The 23,200-nt window shown below is 34.8% G+C and overlaps 1 protein-coding gene across 4 annotated transcripts in view; it reads right to left on the bottom strand.

Moving 5' to 3' along the window:
• Window positions 1–3,474: 3,474 nt before the first annotated feature.
• ZMYM4 (zinc finger MYM-type containing 4) overlaps window positions 3,475–23,200 on the bottom strand; it is a 122,053-nt gene continuing 102,327 nt past the window's right edge. For 3 of the 4 annotated variants that reach the window (XM_051987653.1, XM_051987655.1, XM_051987654.1), the window contains exons 23-30: window positions 22,792–22,886; window positions 20,564–20,735; window positions 20,385–20,471; window positions 18,446–18,597; window positions 11,771–11,882; window positions 10,905–11,153; window positions 7,310–7,439; window positions 3,475–6,036 (exon numbers count right to left, since the gene is read on the bottom strand). In XM_051987653.1, coding sequence (XP_051843613.1) covers window positions 5,829–6,036; window positions 7,310–7,439; window positions 10,905–11,153; window positions 11,771–11,882; window positions 18,446–18,597; window positions 20,385–20,471; window positions 20,564–20,735; window positions 22,792–22,886 — 1,205 coding nt within the window. In that variant the 3' untranslated portion in view covers window positions 3,475–5,828. Of the gene's footprint in view, window positions 6,037–7,309; window positions 7,440–10,904; window positions 11,154–11,770; window positions 11,883–18,445; window positions 18,598–20,384; window positions 20,472–20,563; window positions 20,736–22,791; window positions 22,887–23,200 lie in introns of those variants that run through there. The other variant, XM_051987656.1, reaches the window with a different exon arrangement.

The raw sequence follows: 23,200 nt of genomic DNA, 5'->3' as shown, positions 1-23,200 counted from the left end.
ACAAATATTTATTTGTTTTTCCCTGTGCTAACTACCGGAGATACAAAGATAAGTGAAAAGTTTTTGCATTTCTGATGGAGGAAGGAGACAACTTACAAGTAGGTTGGTACAAATAAGATATATACAGAGTAAATGAATTTGGGAGAAGAGGGCAGTAGTGTTTGGAGTATCAAGAAAAACTAAAGTTGAGTAGAGTGTCAAAGGAAATAAGAGTTGGTGGAAAGGGGCCCAAATATTACAAGGATATGGGATAATCCTTAAAGAAAAGATGTGCCATTCGAGGACTTGATGTGCTTCTTAGAAATGGAAATGACTTCAACAATCATTCTTCATTCCAAGAAGCACACAAGCTTAGTTGTCCGTTAGGAGGTTTGATATATGGTTTTTCAAAGTTTTTGATGATTCCTAGTGATTTTACCTGAGTTTCAGGGAAAAGCTTCCAGCACATATATATCTTCAGATACAAGGCAATATGTCTGAGCAATTTATTCACTCAACACAGTGTCATTTAATTATCTTCTACTTCCAGGCAAGTCCAAAAAATAGTATATCCACTTTGGTGAGATCTGACTCCTGTGGGACACATTTCTTCAGCTCTGGAGCTTCCTAAAGTGGATTATAAAGAGCTTTGGGGAACTATCTTTCACATTCTTCATTATATGTATCCTGCAGAAAACCCCCCAAACATTTCTAGTTCAATTATTCCCAGAAACTGGGGCAAAACTAACACAATAAGCCATTCCAAATCATGGTAATCAGCAACAAAAAATTTTTTTTCCTCAGTAATTGAGTTACAGATGATGTCTGCAGAATCAAAGGGGTGAGGGATAGAAAGGCAAGTTTTATTGTCATTTTCCTTGGCTATCTTTTTTTTTTTTTTTGGCTATGACTCTGGGCATGGAAATGTCTACCATATTATCTATGCCCATGTATCAGTCTAACCCCATTCTATTTTTCAGTGCTATTATCTCACCTGCCCTGTGCAATGTAATTCAATTCAACAACAACTAATCGAGCATATGAGGTAGAGATTCACACTATACAGCAAGAACAAATAGTAGGTATAGTCTCACATAACTGAATTTACCTTTGTATAAATATTTTGACAGTTCCTCCTAGGAATGTCACCACTTTTCAATCTTGAAAACTTCTCCTCTAGGTGGCAAACTCTTGTAAACACTTTATTATTCCTATTCTTCCCAATTTTTCACCCCAAGATAGAGACTGTTATCTACTTCTGATGTTCAAGGCCAACCAAGTGAAGTCATTCTTTGTCTTGATCCAATGTCTACTCTCTTTGGTTTATGGATTTGCCAACTTAGCCAATGACCTATTTATTAAGGCAAGTATTTTCAGTTTCTCTTAATCCAAGTTTCTAAGCTGGGCTACCCAACCTTCATGATAATATCTTGACAACCTATCTTCAACAGCAACAAGGATCACTATGGTTCTTTCTTCCAAGCTGATATGAGTGTATAGTGTCTACTCTTATGACAGAGAAAGACCCACAATTGTTTTCTATAGAGTCGTTTTCTTTCTACCACATCATGCTGCCTTTCTCAAATTTAAAATATTTTGGATTATACATTTATAGTTTATCTTTCCATCATCTCGCTTATGTTCATTTCTCAATCTGCAATCATCCTCATCCTTATCTTTTGGCAATTGGGGGAGGGAGACTGGCAACAAGTAAAAGTAATGTGTTGGGTGTGTATGGCATATGGGTTTGATTATTGTACCTAATGCCCATATGCAATATCATCTTTGTTTATTAAGGCAACAGTAAAACGATTCCCTGAGTCAACAATGAACAAATACATTCATAAATATTAAATTTATTCAGAATCTGGCTACTTTTGCAGTTGTAGAAATTTCAGATTCATTAACTTGGTTTGGCCACAGGGGTAATTTCTACAGGTGCCTTTTTTGCATCTACCTATACAGATATATGGCACAACAGTTAGATCAGTTTTCTTAATGGCTTTTCCTTAGGTTGCTAGTTAAAATGAATATACTTTTTTTTTTTTGATCCTTTGAACTGGGTTGAAGGGTTTGCCAGGAGTCCCAGAGGCTTTCTTTATAATCCTCCTCCTCATCTAACACTTCAGGAAATTGAAGGTAAGAAAGACTTAAGTGACCACTGGCTCAGGATCATCAAGAGTCCAAATGCAAACAAGTCTCAACTTCAATATAGCACCTTGCTACAATACATCCAGATAAATTTTGCTGCAGGACTGCATACTCATTCTAAATATTTGATACCATAAACCAGTAGAATGTTCAAAGTAAGAAGTTAATTATTTGACAGAAACTGAAATAGTGAACTGAAGAAATTCCTACAACATAATGCACATTAAAAATGTCAAACAATAATAGAAATGAGAGTCACTAAATCAAATATAAGAACTTTTGTGGCCATATTTTGACTTAGAAAACCACACATTATATGGTGGTTCCTTTTTTTTCTTAAAAGATTAATGTATCAACACAACAAAATTAGCCAAGAACTACCTTTTGGTTTTGGTCCATATTTGGGAGGATGGTGGGTCACATATGGCCTGTACGTTTGACATTTCTGATGCACATCATTTTAAGAAGAGAGCCAAAGAGATGGATTGAACGGACACCTAAAGAGGGATTTATAGAATATCATTAAAAAAAAAAAAAAAAGAAAGATTAACTGGCACTGGCAAGTGGGAATGCAAATCCCAGCAAACACAGCTGTATGTAACACGACTGGCCACATCTTACCTTTTCACTTCAAGTTTTCAGTTAAATCCATTGTTCTACTGTTTTCCCATAAGGAAATTTGTAATGAAAGTCAAAGAAAACATGATTTCCTTAACAGAAATTAAATTTACTTTGAACCTTTCTAAAAACATATGAAAGAAAATCTATATAGAGAAATAAATACTTTGTAAAGTTGCATAATGACTATGAAGACTTCAAGCACATCAGGAAAAATCCAGCTGATCTTCCAACAGAACAGAGTAACAATTACCTAATGTATACACTCTTAACTTTAAGAAGTTTTCATGCTTAACTCCAAGCAGGTTTGGAATCTCTAAGTAACACAACTTAAAATCTAGACCTGTGATTTTACGAGTAGACAGTACTCTTGCTGTGAAAACATCCTTATACTCCTCCATTTCTTATAGACTTAAGAGAACTACCTGAGACACTAAAAAGTTAAGATTTTTGTTCATGGTCAAAAGGTCCAAAACTGGGATCTTTCTGATTTTTTGAGATAGGCTTCTCTCCATTGAAACTGCCGATAGAAAAAATAGTTAAAAGACTTTTCAATAAGATAATGAATGCTTACCTGACTGAATAAAAATAATGTTTTCTGGAAGCAAATAAATCAGGCCGAGTTTTTCCCCTGTAATTTTAAAATATGCTGAGACATACCAACAGGACCTAAGGGGAAAAAAGCCAAAGTTTTTCCAAGACGGAAAAAAAAGAATAACTCACCCATCATATACAAATATACTATTTTATTCTAGGGGAATATCTCTGTGGCTTTTGTAAAGGGAAAACCCAGAAGATTTTTGTTTTGCTTTTTAAAAGAAGAAATGACTAGGGTGTTTCTCTTGCTTTTCTCCCTGGGGGAAAAAAAAGCCTATTTCACATAATTTTAATAAAATAAAAACAAAAACCCAAACAACTAGACACACAAACGTTAACGGCTACAATTATGAGTAATGATCAAGAATTAATTCATCAATATTTCCTCCTAGGCATTAGATAAGGGTTTTGGGCCACTTTGCGGATTTACATGCACCTGAAATCCTGAAATCTTATACAATCAATCATACATTATCTGGGTAATGGTAGTTCTCAAGTTAAAAGATATAGATTTTGTTTGTTTCTGGTTACTTTATAACAATTCATCCACTACATTCACTATGTGTATTTCTTACACCACTACAGATAGAAGGGGAAGTGTCTCAGTGTTTCCATGAACTGTCATGTTCTTAGCATGGGGACCACTATGCCAGGAAAGATTTGGATGATTTATTAGGTAATGTCAGATAGCCAGATTTTTATCCCTCCACTTCAAACAAGGACTTGAAATAGGCAATTCTATAGTCAGAAATGACAAACACAGATGGATGTGATCATACAGAATTGGGGCAGGTTTACTTCTTTCACACAGTTCTTGGTATTAAAAATACATCCGTGAAATCTGTTACAAGCAAGAGGGACAAAACGACTAGGTACACAATGTCAAAAGGCTACTTTCTGATTTTTATTGTAGTTAAATGACCTTTAGTTACTGTTTTTAAAAAAACAAACAAACAAAAAAAAAAGCCCGGACCTTCTGTTCCCGCCCACCCCCTCCCACCTTTCAAAAAGGGGAAATCTTGAAAAAGTTTTTTCAAGGCTGTTAAAATTTCTGAGAGGCTCTCCTGAAGTCTGCTATTTCCATCATAGGGCCCAGTTCAACCTTAAAAAAGGTGAGTGGCCATCCTAAAAACCTTTAGCTAAATCTTTTCTAAGAGAGAGAGAAAAATTCATACATCAATGCTCCCATGACTTATAACCCTAAGATTACTGTGTAGCTAGCATCTGAAACATTGCTGGACTAGAACCTGGATGTTTTTTGTTTTTTTTGGTTTTTTGTTTTTGCCCCTAGAAAGTCTCACTTTTTAGGAATATAGTAGCTACAAGTTCTTCTAAATGTTTTAGTTGGAAACACTAGGTACACTTTTCTACCTTGGTTCTCATACTCTGAGTAATACTGTGTCTTTATTTAATCACACACGGGGTTGCCAAAAGGAGGAGAGAAAAAGAGATTATTTGTTTTGAAATGACAAGGGCCTCTGGAACCTGGCACAGAAGACAAGCCAAAAGAAAGATCTGGAAATTGGGAAGAGAAAGAAATAGAAAGAGAAGCTGCCATTTGAAAAAAGAAAATTCAAACAAAAAGAGGGAGACCCCCTATTTTCTGTTTACCACAGTACTTAGGAGATAGTGGCATCAGATTATAAAGGGCAGCAGAACCCTTAGGCGGGTTATTTAGTGGATTTTTTTTAACCTCCCAGACCATTGGGGTTTTAACACATGCTCCACAGATTCCCACTGTCTACAACCAGAGCTTCCTCACCTTAGCCATAGCCCATACCGAGAGCCGTGACAGATTTGGGAAATAGAGGGACACTGCTATGACAAAAGCAGTGAAGGCATTTCCTGCCCACATGAGGGACCACAGCAGAAGCACTCAGGGCTGTCATCCTTCACCAACTTAAATAACCATGACAAACAAAAACAATATCATCTTTATTCTCTACTCCACGGGGGAAAAAAAAGCTTGGTGTTTATTTAAGGTCCTTGAATCTGGGCCCCGCATACCTCATTTAGTATCTCTCATGAAAGTTCTGAGTTTCTTCCCTGACTAATGCAGGGCTTGCCCTATAGTAGTCAACAGCAGCCAAAATTTCACTCCAAAGTCACAGTACTGTGACCTACCTTTCTAAGGTATATGTTTACTATGGTAGAGTTTTATACAACAGTTTTCCTTAAAAATATCTCACAATTTGTTATTCCCAAACAAAATAAGATAATGCACCACTCAGAAGTAGGTTAGTTCATTCTTTAGTTGTTTAAGAACTCTATCAATGCCAAAGGATGCCATCTCTTTCAGCTTATTTGCTTCCTTCGATTCCAGTTTGTACATCCACTGTGGTTCACAAGATGCCTTTTTTCCTTTATTTTATAATCAAGTCAAGAGGACTTGGCTTATCTGATACACACCGTTTTCTGAAGGCTGGACGCATTCACAGTTTGGTGCTTACAAATGTATATGAAAATAAAATCCCACTTCAGTTTTAATCTGATAATTCAACATCAGAGTCTTCAGATTTGACTTTGGCAAGTTCTTCATGTACTTCTCTCACCATGAGAATACGTGTTAACATGGTGTCCAAGGTCCCAGGGTCTATTGGGAATGTGGAATACCACATAGGGCTATTGGGTACACAGGAGCGTTCAGGCTGAAGATAAAACACATCACTTCTCTGCTTCACGCTTTCAGAACTATCCATAAAAAGACAAGAAAATTCAAGTCAGAGGAAGCCATTATCACCGCTCTCTGAGTAATGGGTCAATATCATAATAACTTTCAGTTAAATCTTTTGTGGGGAAGAGAAACTCAGTATATTCAATGTCTCATGACTTACAGCTCTCAGAATTATTAACAAGAGTTTGAAATTATATATACTTAGGATCTGAGAGACAGCACTTAAAAAATACAAGATGTTTTGTACCTTAACTCTTAAAACTCCTATTTTCTAAGATATAGTACCCAAATAGAGATATATATGATAGCTATAGTTTTTTCAAATGTGTTGGCTGCTAACCCACTATGGACTTTTCTACCTTGATTGTTCTAATCTGAGTAATACTGTATTTCTTCATAATTACACATGAGAGTAATTATTGGAAGGACAGGGGTAAAAATTTTTAATAGAGAAGGGCTACTGCCTGTGACATTGATATAAGCCTTATGAGTAATATTGCCATCTCCTACCATTTCATTTAAAAAGGGCGCTTAACAATATCAAATCTATGTTGTCTACTTCTATAAGAAAACTATCAAACTTCTTAAAAACAGATCTTGTTTACTTAAATATTCAGCAGAACAAAATATCTTCTCTACTCTTTTAATTAATTGTTGTTGCTCAGAAGTCAGGGGGTTTTAACACTAGGTATAATGGTTATTATTTATGGAAGGCAATCATTTAGTTAAAAAAAAAAAAAAGCTTCCAAGAAATAGCTTCATTAAAACAAAGGTATATATGCTATCAGAAGGTCACTCTGCTTAACCAGTCTTATTTGCAATGCTCTTTTTAGAAAAACTGAGGAGAACTCAGAATGAAGAGAAAGATAATATTTACACCCAGATGTTTTAGAACCAGGCATTGCATAAGTGATTCCACATTAGAAATGGTCTCCTATCAGCCCTATATATCTAGTGAGAAAGTATACTTAGTTCCTATTTTCAGATCTCCAAACCTTGAACACCATAACATGTTCCAGTTTCCATAATCAGGAAAAGCTGACCCTTAAGCTACTTAATGCTACCCAATCCTTTCTGAATGGTTCACAAAAGAAGTCCACATTTCCAAAGCCTACTGAGATAGTCTGTCTGTCAACCAGTCAGATAGCTAATAAAAACTGGGAGTAACTTGCCAACCTGATTTTATTCTATAACAGTATTATTTTTGCCCATCATACTATGTAATCATAGGCCTGAAATACAGAATCATCATTATCTATTTTATGCAATGGGGACCCACATACTATTTACCATTTCGACAGGTAAAATTCATAAAGACGGACTGGGCATCTTAGTGGATTATCTGCATTTTCAACCATTTCCACAGCAGCTGAAATCTCTTCATCCTCATTACGTTTTCTCTTTCCCACAGTTAGTTTATCTAGAAATAGTGGGGGGAAAATACTGTTAGGGGGAATAAGGAAAGATGCTTGCTGAGTTTAAAACCAAAAATTCTACCTGTCAATGAATATTTCTTATGAAATAACAGTAAGATGATTAGAAGTAGTTTATTCCTGGAGAACCTGACATTCAGATGGGGGGGGGGGGGGAGAGTGTGGAGAGGGGAGAAAAAACTTCTCTGATCTAAATGGGTTCCCGACATCCATAGCAATAGGAAACAGATGTGAGTTTGAACCAAACATAATCCAAGATCAGCTACTCTTCTGCTTTGGTATGCAAAACAAGAAAGCAACTAGCTTTCAGTCTCCAAGCATTACTGTCAACATATAATGGGTTATTTTTCAAATTTATTTCCCCCTAAAGCATTATCAGAAGTGGAACTAGAGCTGAATGGAAGTGCCAAATGAAAGTTATCTCACATGTAATGGACAAATTTTTCAAGAAAAATATTCTACAAGATTGTGCAAAATTATCACAAAAAAGTCAGGGGAAATGAAGAGAAGAAAATCTATTTCTATCAGCAAAAGAATACATAAAATTGCTGACTATGAATATATAAGAATTATGTAAATAACGCAATCACAGAATCCAATAATTGGAAGACTCTCAGAGGCCATCTACTCTAACATCTAAACCAGATTCCTACGATAATAGATCCAAAAAGCAGGCAGCATGTGCTTGGAAGATCTCTAGGAATGGAATACCCACTAGACTGACCCCCTGTTTTGCTTTAAGGGCTCCAAAAGAACCTAGATTTGCAGCTTTAGAATCTTCATCCCTTGATCCCAGTTCTACCTTCTGGGCCCAAACAGTAAAATTCCTCTTCCACAAAACAATCTTATCAATATTTCAAGAGAGCAGAAGACACCTCCCAACTCTCCTCCTCCCCAGAATTCAATGCATCTGGCTGGCTGCCTCTCTAACCTATGTTTGCTTTCCTCCTAGCAGAGAAATCTGCCTATAGCATTCTGAATCATAGGGTTCTCCATCTCTTTTCTACTTACTAGCCTTTTGAAATCTGCTCTTCCAAAATTTCCATGGCACACATAAGGCCGTTTCTAGGTTTTCTTTTCTATCAAATTTAAAGATGAAAGTCACCTTTCCAGAAGTTCCTCATCATTTTTACTTCACCTTATAGAGCTCACCTTATTGGTAAGAATGAGAACCCAAATAGTGGTACTCCTTGATAATTTATCCACCATTATTAGAGAAATTATAGGTGGTTTTTTCCCCAAGCAAAATTCCTTAAGTTTCTTTTGCTCTCTTGGCTGCCCTCTTTTGAATGTACTACAATCCTTCCTAAAATAAGGCAGATCTAGACCTAAATGCAGTATTTGATTTGCTGGATAACCAAAATAGCATGTAAGCTAATCAATTCCCACCTCCATGTCCCTTTTCATGAAGCCTAAAAAGCACTAATTTTTGACTACCATATCATAGTATTGACATGCTGAATTTGTAATAAAATAAAACCTTCAGTTCTCCAACAGAAATAATGCTGTTTAGTCATGGCTGCCTGTTTTCTACTTGATAAGCTAATTTTAAAAATACAAGCATAATTAGAATTATCCGTTATATTCCTTCTTATTTAATTAGGTCCAATATTCTAGCATGTCAAGATTTTTGATTCTGTCATTTGATATATTGGCTATCCTCTTCAGTTTTGTGTTTTCTCCAAATTATACTAGTATAAAGAGTATGTTTTCATCTAAATAATTGTTAATAATGTTAAGGAATATAGGGCTAAATAAAGATCCCTGAAGCACTCTATTAAGATTCTTCTTCCTAAGATGTCACATGATTTCCACAATTTTTTTGGGGAAGGAGGGGGAGTCCAACCTTTCAACTAGATCCAAATTCACCTATCTCTAGTCTGTATTCTTCTTTGCTTCTAGCATTAGTACATTATATCTCTGTGTATCCACCATGGTCCCTTCAGATAACTCCTTTGTTTTCCCATTGAAACTACCTGTTTTTTATGTCTAAAGAATTTCAGTCATGATAGATAGAATGTTAAGCCAGAGACCGTATCGATTCTTTTTCTGGAACCTATAGATATCCCCTAAAAACTAGAGGGCATGTTAGATAAATTTCCCTTTTCTTTACTATAAACTTTTAATATGGAGTGGTCACCATTTACCAAGGTTCCCAACGTTTCCAACCTCATCCAACTGCTTCTTCCTTGTTGATAAGATCTATAAGGCATTATGATGAATATAAAGAATATGAAATAAATAGGAAGATTTTAATAACTTTATACAAAGTGAACTAACAGAGCCAGGAAATAATATGCATAATAATTACAATAATGTTCAAATAAACAAACCTCAATGCTTTCTAATTAATAACCAATCTTGATTTAAAAGTAGAATATCATCTTCTCCCTTCCATGTAAAAGGGAAAGATTACAGGTATGAAATGTCATCTATAGTGTCCAAAACAGTTGATATGTCTGCTTAACTGTATATCTCCCAAGCCCCCAATTTTCTCTTAAATTTTTTGGTAAAGAGATAGCTTCCAGGGTAATAAGAACAGGAGAAATACATTTGGAAATGGAAGTAATGTCTTTACGAAAAAAAAAAAAAAAGGCATTTCAATAATTTCAGGGGATGAGGCAGTGACTTCTGGAGGGTCACACAGCTAGTGAGTGTTAAGTGTCTGAGCCACATTTGAACTCAGATCCTCCTGACTCCAGGATCAGTGCTCTATCCATTGCATCATCTAGATGTCCCTCTTTTCAATAATTAAGAAAAATATTAAGTACTGTTTATAAAAATCAACTACATGATAATTTCAAATCATAAGGAGAAAAACAAAACAAAACTAAAGCTGCTAGGATTTTTCATCTTTGACATATCCTGACTAGTATGGTGGTAACTTAGCACTCAGCAATGACCCCTACTGGATGGCTGGATAGAAAGGAATGTTTGCATTAGACATCTTATTAAAAAAACCAAAAAGTTTTCTCTAACACTAAAGACAACATAAAATAGTGAAAAGTGTTCTAGGAACTTGGAAGCCAAAAAAAATCTAATTTCTTTGGGCAACAACTTTGGGAAAATCATTGAAGTCTTAATTTCCTTAATTGTAAAGTAGGGAAAATACATTCTCTGTGTTATCTCACAAGGTGGCTGTGATGATAAAATTAGATAATAAATGTAAAAGCATTGTGAATATTTTATGGCAGCAATGTGATGTGATAATGACTCCCATCTGTCTATATGTCTTAAGGCTTCTAGGTTGAAAACTTCAGAATGACTATGGTTAAAAAAAAAAATGTAAGAAACAGTTCTGGTTAATAATGAAACTGCAGGGAGTATTACAATGTTAAAAATGAAGCAGCTATTTTTATGTTCAAAAATTTCAGGCTACCAGCCTGCCCAGATAATAGTTAAGCGATCTAAACATATGCTTTATAGAGATATTCAAAAATAGTACCACACACCTGATTCTATCTCCTGCTTCTGAAAAGGGGGGAAAACTTTCAAATATGTTATCTTGGCATTAGATTTCAAAGTCCTGGTCCGCCTCATCACATGAGCAAAGGAAAGCTTCAGATGCTCTGAGACATTCTTTAGTTGAAAATATTTGGTATTGAAGAAAAGAAGTGTATTCAAGAGAACTATTGGTGAGTAAGCACCCAGCTGTTTGCACTCCCATAAATGCTCTTCTTCAATCCGAGAGAACATATACCCTAAAGACAGGTGTGGAAAAAAGAAATAGAAACAGCATTTACTCATCTATGTCATGCAAAATGACAAAGCTAAAAAGATCTCAATTCAGAAGCAACCAAAACCTGAGGAGGGGATATCCACAGATATGTATTTTTTCCTCTCCTGTATTCATATAAGTTTGGTTAATAAGGGGAGATAAGGAGCTACCATAACATTTCTTGATATCACTAAGATTATTGTAATTGTATGGTTTTAATATCTTTCAAAAATGCTTGGTTTTGAGGATGTAATAGCTAGAATCACAAGAAAACTTTTAAGTATTAGGTTTTACAAAAAGAAACATGTCACATCTTGAATTCTTGCTGAATTCTGTCCGACCAAAAACTATATATCTTTTTTTTTTTGGTAGTAAGAAAAATACAATTTTCTTGGTTAAGATGCATACATTTCCCCAAAACTAATCAGTTCAGTTTATCTTTTCTCTGAAGGACACTAGTGTTGAGAAAATATTTTGTATAATACAAAATTTGGGGATAGAGTGGTAATTCTTATAATAGGAAAGCTTGGAAAACCAAAATGTTTTTTATACATGTAAGAATACATATTAAAAAATACCCCCCAACCATCATTGTCCTACCATTAGGAAGTATTGTAGGTTCCCATATTTTCAAGAGTTTGGTAAGTTCAATCATAAATCTGGAATACGGTTCAGTAAAAATGTTATCTATTCTCCCATTCTCAAACAGGTACTGCAGTAAAAAAGGAAAAGACAGACATTTGTTGGTGCACAGAAAAAGGACAAAAGTTTATTTTTTTTCCATTTTAATTTCAAAAAAAAAAAAAAAAAAAGCAAAGCTTTCCTTTTCATTTCCAATCCTGCTAAAATATGCAATTACTCTAAATAAACAAAGTATCAATGAAGTTGATATTAAAATATCAGATTCAAAATAGAGAAATCTAAATGAACCTTAGGTTTTGATTTATTTGAAAAAATGTCTTCTGAATTGTAGAATGCTTACTGAAGCATAAAGAGATACTTCAGCAAAAGAATGATGGCTTTGACCTTAGGGGAGCTAAGATTAGGAGCTGTGAATAAACAGGAAAGAGGACTCTTTTCTGCCAATCCTGAAATGTGCAGGTCTGCAAAGTATGAATAAAGCTGGAAGGAATAAAGATGGCATCCATCAAGAGGTAAGTCTATTTCTCCCTCTCACTTCCATCTTCCTCAAGTCTGGCTACTTCCTTCCTACTGTGCCCTCTGGCATTTTTGTTCTAGAGTAAACAAACTTCCTTTTATTGTAGACCTTTTTCTTCCCCGTACTTTCTGTCTACTTGTTTATACACAGAGATCTGGCTCCTTCCAAATATCCCTACGTGGCTGGCTATCCTTCACTTGCAACTCCTGATGTTTTCTGAAGAAGCTAGAATACTACTTGCTTTTCATAGCCTCTCTCTGTTCTTTTTACCCAAGCTCTTTTTCTCTGAATCACTTTCTACAAAATACAGACCATTCATGGTTGACAGTTATCTGCAAGTCATTATCCCTTCTTTTTCAAGGAATTCATTATCTCCCCACCCCAGTCTTTCTTCTCCAACTTCCTCTTATGCTAGGGGATTTCCATCTCCATGTCAATATTCCTCCAAACAACCTAATTTCTGAGATCCTCAACCCTTCTCTCTCTCACTTTCATGATCTACACCTTAATTCTGACATTCACAAAGAGAATCATAGTCAGCCCTTACCATTAAAGTGCTTCATTCCTCTTGATCAAAAACTGCCCAAAATGTCCTAATGTTCCACATCTTCATTCCACCCCCCCAAAAAAAACCCCTCTATTACTCCTTTGTGCTTACATGTGACCCCGTTGTACCTCCTGAGTACTTTTCCAGGTCTTTATGTCTGCTCTTAACTTCATTTCCTTCCCTCTAATCTTAACCTGATAATTAGCCAATTCTACCCTCAACTCACCATCTTGTCTAACTTGACAAAAGCTTGTTCTGGATTAGTCTTGTGGGTCTGAATGGCAGAAGAAATAACACAATTGTACTGATTTGATAGGCTACGAATATATATAATCAAACTTCAACTGGACCTTCATTGCATTCAAAACAATTCTTTTTATATCTCCCTGATTTCCCTATCTCATTTCTCATCAAAGTTATTCCTCTTCTTTCAAAAAGCTTTCCAAACTTCCCTATACTTCCCACCATCTCAACTGAGGGTTTCAATATTTGCTTTCTGATAAAATTGAGGTCATATCCAATGTGAGCTCTTTATTTTCCCTCTCTTCATCATCTTCTATTATACTTTTTACCAACTTTTCATAAAGTTGATCTCATACTTGATTCTGTTCCCTTCAGTATTATTTCAGCAGGTTGCCTGCCCCCTTGGATCATTTTATCCATGCTGAGAGCTTCAAGTCTCTTTGTATTCTAGTTCCTTCACTACTTTCCTCAAATATGTCCAAGTCTCTCCCTCTCACCTTTGAATAATCTTCATCTTTCTTCAAGTTTTTGTAATTCTCTCAGCTAAACTCCTAGAAAAAGCTGTCTACACACCTTTCTTTTATTTCTTTTGTAGTTTGGCTTCAGACCTCAACCTTTAAACCACTTCTTTCAAAATAATCAATGATCCCTGTATTGCCAAAATTGAGGGCCTTTTTTTTTTTCAGTTACTTGTCATTTTTTTTGACCATTTTGCTTCATGTGACACCAGTAACTACCTCTACTTCTGGACACTCTTTTCTCTGGATTTCTGTGATACATTTCTCACCTGATTCTCTTCCTATCTGATGACTCTTCAGGCTGGCTGTTGGCATGTTACCTATATCAATCCTCCCTCTAAAAATGGGGGTTTCAAAAGTCTGTGTTCTGTGCCCTCTCTTCTCTCTTTTACTCTGTATTTTATTAGTTTCACAGGGTTTAATTATGATTTTTATGCAGATGACACATACATTTTTATAGTTAAGCCTAGTCCATTCTCTGATTATCAATCCTGTACCACCAATTTTCTATTGAATGTGTCAAGCTGAATGTCATTAAGATATTTCAAACTCGACATGTCCAAAAGAGAACTTGTTATTTTTATTCCTAAGTCCACCCCCTCTTCCAAACATCTCTATTTTGATCATATGTACTGATTCTTCTAGTCTCCTGGATTTATAACTTCAGCATTATGCTCAAACATTCACTTCCTCTCTGAATTTTACATTTAATCAATTGCCCCATCAGGATGTTTCTATCTCCCCACAACATCTCTTCCATCTGACCCTTCTCTGAGTACAGTTTGGTTCAAGACCTCTTCACCTACTACTCTGATGTGCTTCTCCCTGCTTCAAGTACACCTCTGCTCTAAATCATCCTCCACATGGCTGCCAAAGTGATTTTCCATAGGTGCACTTCTGACCACACCACTTCTCTACTCAAAAAATTCTCTTACTTCTTATCACTTTATCATCTATAAAATAAAATATAAAAATTTCTGTTTTTTAAAATCTAACTGTTTTATCTCACGCTTGAAATCTCATTTCCTGTCCTTACACTTGTACATTGGCACCTATGCTTGGAATGCCCTTCCTTCTCACTTCCACTTCACAAAACCTGTCTTCCTTCAAGATCTAGTTCAAATACCATCTTCAATGCAAGGTCACTCCATAATACTCACTCCCTAATACTTCTCAAACTATCCTGTAATTTTTCTGATTATAATTATATATATAGATACAAGAGGAAACCCCAATAGAATATAAGCTTCAGTAGAGTAGGATTGCATTATTCTTTGCTTTTGTACCCTGGAACCCTAGGACAATATTTGGCTTAAGTAGGTGCTTAATAATGCTTACTGAATAATTGACAAGATACAAACAATTTTCACTTTACATCAAGAGACCATTCTGCAGAACTCTACATAAAATGTTTCTGACATAGTAAGAAATTTGTCTTTAGATATATGGAAAAGGAGGAAGGGAGAAACACAGGAAGAAAAGGACAATGGAGGCAAGGGACCAGCATATGGCCCAAGGACATGTGGGGGTGGAGGCCAAGGCTGGTACAGCAAGGTATAGGTCTCTCTTAGCACTGGAAATCTCCTAATTGGTTGTTGGTATCTGCTTTCACTTGTAGAGTTCTGTTTTGTTTTGTTTTCTGGTGAGGGTAAAAAGCTACAAATGCTGAACTCAAGAGGCAGGAACAGAGAGAGAGTGAATACACAACATACTATATTGTAAAGTTAACATAGGTATTTTTGGGGAATGTATATTTCAGAATTTTTTACATAAAGTTGAATTTGAATAATGCAAATTTTCCTACATAAAGCCAAAATGTTCTGTACCTGTACAGCACACAATCCTTACAACGAACAATAAAATATAAATATATTTCAAATTTATAAGACATGGTCCTCAGATAGTGCTTTTTAAAGGAATTTAATTTATACTGAAACATTTTTCAACTGATTTAAGTATGCATTTAAAAAATCACATTAAAAAATAAATAAGACAATTAACATTAATAAGAGTTGGCCAATATTAAGTGAACTGAAATGACCTTTAATTTTGTGTTTGAAAACTAGTTGTATGAAGTTCCAGAACCAAAAAAGCCGTCATAAAAATAAAAGATTTTACCTATTAATTATAGTTTTGAGATAGAGAAACCCAGCCTATAGTACTGGACATGGAGAATAAAGTCTTTGTAATTTTTGAGAACTGATTAGATTAAGGGTTAACCTAGTTCACCCAGGGAAACAAGAAGCATACAAAAAAACAATAAGAGAATAAAATAAAGCATATATTTAAATGCTAAAGATATAGCAGAGAGGGGTTAGATTTCTCATCAGATTTTATTTGTAAAATGCTCTTCGTCATGGATTTGTAAAAAGTTACCCTTTTTAAATAAACTGCAGCTAAGGTTAGAGGAAGATAGATTTCCTTTCTTGGCTTACTTTAATTAATTTCTGATAAAAGGCTCTACTTTTTTAAAGACATAACTGAATTGATCAAAAGATTATTATATGTAGAAGCAGAAAGACCTTTAAATTAATATATAGAATTGTACACAATGGAAATAAAACGCTAGTAGTTCTTGTTTTATTTGTTCCTGTATCTTTATACTTCAGGTAATTTTAATGTATAAGTGATAATTGTTGGTTAACTGGAAATTCACTTAAAATTAATAACACTAATAATTGAATTAAATCATGTCCACCTGTAATTTAGAAACCAACCACAAAATAAAAATACTGTACTGAAATCTAAATTACAAAACCAGGAATTTCTCTTGTAGTCAGATTCACAAAATAAATGGGCCTTCTGGCTCTCAGAATTTATTTTATATAACATCTCTAATATAAAGCAAAACAAAAATTAGAGAATAATACAATTAGATGGATTAGGATCTAGCTGGATAGCTGGATTTTCACAACAGGGTTGTTGCAAGACTAAAATGACATAATTTATGCAAAGGGATTTGAAAATTTTAAAAAGGAGCATCAGTTATCATTATGGAATGATGTAAACACAAAGGGAGGTTATCACTAGTGGAATGTTTCAGTGGAATTTCCTTGGCCATTAGTTGTTAAAGGTTTTTAATTATGACTTGGATAATGTAACAGCAGCCCCTTACCATATTAGAAATGACATAAAGTGGGAGAAACAGCTAACATCTTAGACAAGAGTCAGGATCTAACAAGATCTCCAAAGAAAAGAGATATAGAGTGACTAACTCTAATGAAATTTGGTAAAGTTAAGTATAAAAATCTTATAGCTGGGGCAACTAGGTAGCGCAGTGGATAGAATACCAGCTCTGAAGTCAGGAGGACCTGAGTTCAAATCTGGCCTCAGACACTTAACACTTCCTAGCTGTGTGACCCTGGGCAAGTCACTTAACCCCCATTGCCTCAGCAAAAAAACCCAAAAACCAAAAAACAAACAAAAATCTTATAGTTGGATTCAGAATAATCTACTGAACAAGTATGAAATGATGAGGACTGCCTAGACAATCGCTTATGTGAAAAATATCAGAAGGTTTAAGTGGACTACAAATTCAAATTAATGCAGCACTGTGGCATGGCAGTGGGAAAAAACTTATGTGTAACAGCCTTACTGTACTCAACCTTGGCCAGACCAGATGCATAGTACCGGGATTAGCATTTGGCTAATTTTAGAAAAGAAAATGGAAAAGACAGGGGCTTTGGGAGGTTATAGAGAAAAATCTAAAGAAAGGCAACAATGCTAAGAAGACCAGAGATTAAGACATATAATGGTCTTGGGATGTGAAGAACAGAGAAGATAAAGGAAGTAGCATGATTGCTATCTCCCAAGTATTTTAAAGACTGCCATTTTGGAAAAAGGTTAAACTTATTTTGCTTAGTCCCACAGGCAAAAATAGGAACCGTGAAGGCAAGTTCTGGCTCAAAGTAAGGAAAACCTCCAATTAAAGCTGCTAAAATGCAGAATGAGTTGCTTTGAGAGGAAGTCTCCCCTGCTTGAGATTACTGTAGAAGAAATTCCTATTATGGAAAGAGTTGGTTTAGATGCCTTCTAAGGTACTTTCAAGATATGAAATTCCTGTATACTGAATACATGAATAAGTTCCTTTAAAATTGTTTAAACTTTGTGTTCATTCCAAAGGGATTACTTATTTTAGGAATTTATTTTATGTCTATTTTATACTCTTGTTTAGAGTTACTAATCATATTGAATGTGGTTACTTCATAAATGTTGATTTTTTTAAAATGGGGAGCAAGACATCTTTCTACACATTATTATAATATAATTAATATTAATTTACCTCTACATAATTAGATTGTCTGCTCTTTATGGGTGAGGATGAAATCTTTTATTTGTATCTTAATCTCAATCAAGACTATGGCCCAATCTAAAAAAACATGGGGCCCACAACAGATAATTGATTTGACCACTGATATTTTTTTTCAATGACTATGATTGGTTTCTGTCAAAGAGCGTACACCATCATTTTGAAATATTAATAAACATAAACACTTGAAGGTAACCAATGCAGTTGGCATATTTTTCTGACAGTGAGGTCTGACTAATCTAAAATCTTAAAAATAAGATTGACCCTAGTCCCACAGCCATCTAAACCTCATCCCTAAAGGAGCCCCAAAACAATACCATACCAACCACAGGAATTAATTTCTTGGTTACAGTAAAAAAAAAAAAAAAAAAAAAAAAAGTATTCAAATAAGCACAAATTATTATTTTTTTCAAACTGATTATGGGCTTTGCCAGAATTACTAAGAATTGACAATTGCCAGTACCAGTAAGTAATAAAAAAAAGTAATTTAATTTGGTACCTGTTGAATTCCAAGGCACAAGTATAAGATGCTGTCTGGATCATATTTTTCACCATTTGGTCTCCGCACCTCTTGGATAAACTGGCATAAGCCCAAACTCAATTCAGCAAAAGTACAGGACAAAATTTCTTCCTTTAGCTTTATAGGGCGGACTGTGGGAGGGTGGGATAAGAATACTAAATATCAACTTCTAGTAAGTACGAGAATACATTATAGCTTCTGGCCGTTTGTTATGCACAGTTAGAAAATGACCCCAAATTCCTTGTCCTCAGATGAGACCAGTCAAAACATAACCACATCATAAAACCATTCATTCAAAAACCTGCATGTGAGGTCCTGATTTACCTGCCCAATAGCAATATCTGAGGAAATTTGTTAAGTAATTTAACATAATAATAATTTCACAAATTAAAACTAGGGAAACAGTCTTCATCTACTTGCTGTTTCCTTTATAGAAGGAATTACAAGTTCCTTAGAGTGATTACAGTCTTCCAGGAGACTCTGAAATGATATGGAACTTAACAGAAGAGCATTTAGAAGATTTTACTAATCAAAAAGCATTTCTTTTTGACCACAGATTTTGTGCTATACATTTTCCCTCACAATCTTGTATATCTTTCTTTATTTTATGCCTAGTCTGATTCTTTGAAACAAAGTTATTTCTGCTGTCACACCATCCAAAGTATCTGGAAATATCTTGATGCATGAATGGGATATACAATGTAAAAATGCCTCAAAGTTTCAACTTTGTTTTTACCAAATCAAACCCTTTTTCATAATCAATAACACACTGAAATCTTGTATTCTGTCCTTACTTTTTTTTTTTTTTGCTGAGGCAATTGGGATTAAGTGATTTGCCCAGGGTCACATAACTAGGAAGTCCTAAATGTCTGAGGCCAGATTTTAAACTCAGGTCCTCCTGACTTCAGGGCTGGTGCTCTAGCCACTGCGCCATCTAGCTGCCCCGGATCTTGTATTCTGTATGGCCCAGAAAGCAGAACAATATGGACTCAAAGATGAACAAAAGGAGGAGAGCATACTTAATTCCTTTTAGGAAATGACATTGTTCCCCAAGCTTCCCATAAAAGCAAAAGCACATCTTTTCATCACTACCTCAATAACAATTAACTTTATAACATACTAACATTGTTAATGACAGTAAGACATGAAACACAGTTGCCTGGGAAGAACTAAGCATGAGAATTTTTCAGAGGTCAATGGAAATGCAAATGTTGAGTGTGAGAAGGATGCAACATATAACCAATGAGGCACTCCAAGAACAGGAATAAGAGCTTTCAAGGAATTATGTAACAGGAAGACAAGATGGGCTAGTCAGGTGATGAGAAAGGCATGACAGGTGAATGGTCAGAGTGCTATAATGCAAAATACCCTTGTCATGATGATGGAAGGAAGTGAGAAGACTTCCAGCATTATAAACAGATCACCTGAGGCAAAATTTTAGTAAGACATGAACAAGAGTCACATAGGATAGGCAAGTATGACGGGATTGTAATCTGTAGGGTTGGTAAGAATTCTTTAATTGATGAGATCAGAAATTCATTTGTATCTTTAATAATCATAACATAAAAATAATCATTTAATAATATTAATAATTATATTAATACAATAATTTATAATTGTAACATTTTCATATTATTTCCTTGGGAATTCACAAACCTGTGAAACAGAAATACGATCTTTAATTTTACTAAAAAGAAAATGGAAAATCAGAGTTATAAAATTATTTGCCCAGTATCACACAATTAGTAAAAGGTAGGGTTGACAAAACCTAGGACTTGACTGAAAAAATAGTGTCCTTTCAATAAAGAGCTCCTTTAATAAAATGCCTTTTCACAATTCAAGGAAAAGTACAACCACATTTATATTTCTAAGAACAGTGAGAATATGAAAAGAGAAGAAGTTTTAAAATTAGTTATACCTCTGCAGCTGGGCTCAGAGGTTTCTTGAGAGAGTGAATGATCTTGGGTACTTCCCAAAGAATCAGAGCATGGAACAGATTCAACACCTGACAAAGAAAGATGAAAAACTTAAATGAAAACGTAAAAAACTTCACATTCAGATTAGAGACTTGAAAATCTTTGTACCTGTAACTCTTACCTCCAAATTTCTGCTCCTCCTGTTCTTCCTTGGCATTTTTCCATTTAACCCAATTCTTCCAGGCATTTACTCCATACATGTATTTCAATGTCATTGGGGAAACTGAACCACCTTGAATTGCTCCTTGAACAAAATTCTTGGGCTCTGTGGCTACTATAGACTTCTTCCTTCCCTACAAATATACAGAATATAATTTTTAGTTTGGGGCCCTCCTCTGAAAAAGAAATGACTTAATAAGTTAAGATATTAATATAAAGATAAATAATGAACCAACAAGATAAATTCCATTTTTACCTCCTAATGAAGTAAAAAAAAAAAAAAAAAGCAGCACAATGAACAAGGTTGTTTTTCAAAAGTTACCCTCTTTCTTCCCAATGGAAGCAAGGGGAGGTTAGGAAATTAAAAGATACAGAAAAGATTATCCCTTTTGCAGTATCTTGATAGTTCTATAAATTAGTCAGGTTTTCAAACTCAAGTGGTGATGAAATTTGTGAACTATTAGTAAGATAATAGTAATAAGTGAATGTAAGAAGCATAGAATTAGCTGATGGAGATCTTGTCCATACAAAACAGCAAATAAATCTTAGAATATTCATACTAATATCTATAATACTGGAAGTTTCAATGTAATGGCAACAACTTTCATGATTTCTTTTGATATGTCTATCATCATACTCTAACTTTTTTGACTTTCCCCTGTCATTCACATCCTATATTCACTCTGCTGTCAAATTCTGTTGATACTATTTCTGTAGAATCTTGTGTCTAACCTCTTCTCTCCTATTTTAAGACATCATTACTTCTGGCCTGGAATATTTTAATAGTCATCCCTGCTGCTGGACTCTTCACTGTCCAATTCATCCTTCACCTTGCTAAGGAATTTCTAATGCACAAGTCTGATTGTGACAATTAAAAAATTTTCACTAGCTTAACTGCCTCTAGGATAAAACACAAACTCCTTAGCATTACAGTTTACCCACAATTTGACTCCAAGCTACTTTTCCAATTTTATTTCACTCTATTTCTCATCACACCCCGCCATGTTCCAAGCACAAATGACTACTACTCGATCCCTAATATTGTCCTGCATTAATTTTAAGTACCTAATATGAGCTACAAAATGTTTGAGACTTGGGATGCAAAAATAAAAATGAAAGCCCCTTACCTTTAAGAAACTAAGACTCTACTGGGGATAAGACAAATACAGAAGCTATTTCTGTTTTCTGTGCTAACAACATACTATCCCATCTTCAAGGATTTTTAACTTCCTTCAAGATTCAACTCAGGTATTATCTCATGAATGGAGTTTCTAACTACCTCATCTTCCCAACCCACCAATGTCAAATGAGTTTTCTCTATTTCTATTTCTTGAAGCACTTTATTCTTTCCCCTTGCAACATTCTCCTCTGCCCTTATAGCATTTCAAAATGCATCAGTTAGATATGTCTCATGAATCCTAACAAAATCAAATATGTAAGTTTTCTGAGGGCAGAAGTGGTGTTCATCATCTTTGTCTTCTCAGTATTGTGGCACACAATGATCCTTCTATTTACATACAGTATCAATGTATACTATAAAGTATAAAGATTTACTGAACTGAACTATTGAAACTGTTACATGTTCTACCCTATACACATCTGAAAGCTAATAACTGTCAAATCAAATTCCAACACATCTAATTCCTTTTGTTGGAAAGCCAAGTTATTTATGTATTTTTCACCAAGATGTATTTGAGATTACAGTTTTTAATTACTTGAGAAGTAAAAAAAATTTTTGAGTAGAAGAAATGTCTTTTCCTTGTCAATATTTTTCACAAAAAATGTGCTTTTGATCCAAGATTATTTTTGGAACTAAAAATGTATTCAGAAAGTGATGCTTCAAAAACCATAAAATAAAATAATCTACACCAGAGTGTGGCCCGCAACACCTCAGAGAGGCCTGAGCTAAATTAAAACGTAAGTAGGAAAGATTTAACAAAATGAAAATACAATAAAATACAGATAACATTGTTATTTTAAAATTAAGATAGCATGTAATCCACAGAGATCCTTAGGTATGGATTAGTGGCCACAAATAGTGGCCACTATTTGAGTTGACATTATGAGCTACTACAGCAATTAGAAAAATGCCTGATGCATAGTGGCTTCCAATAAATGTCTGTTGAGTAAATGAAGAAATACAATATCAGAGAAACTTATCAAGACCCCAATGAAACAGTTTCTGCTTACTCTTCGTTTGGGTTGTGGGAAGCCATCTCTGTGTCGTCGTCTTGGTCGTGAGCGAGACTGAATTCCCATTCCCTTATTAAGGGGGTCAAAAGTTTCTATATCCAAAAGAAAATTACAAAGGGAATTAAATGGACCCCCCCCAAAAATCAAATTATCAGGAAGATTGCTATAAATTGCTTTATTCTTTAAATTTATGAAGGAAAAACTTCCACAGACAATTAAAACAAATGAAGTGCGGCATTAGTTTTAGAAAGTGAATTTTAAAAATTCTTCATGGAAACTAGCAAAATATGTAAAGAGAAGCTGATAAAAATGAAATGGACCATTAAAATAATAACAGTTCTGCAAAGGCAGCAATCACACATTTCCTACTATATGACCTAAGAAATTATTCCTAATACCTTCTGAT

Source organism: Antechinus flavipes, chromosome 3 (genome assembly GCF_016432865.1).
Source record: "Antechinus flavipes isolate AdamAnt ecotype Samford, QLD, Australia chromosome 3, AdamAnt_v2, whole genome shotgun sequence".
NCBI lineage: Eukaryota > Metazoa > Chordata > Mammalia > Dasyuromorphia > Dasyuridae > Antechinus > Antechinus flavipes.
The sequence above is the reverse complement of the archived record's forward strand: the minus strand, read 5'-3'. Positions and strand labels throughout refer to the sequence as shown.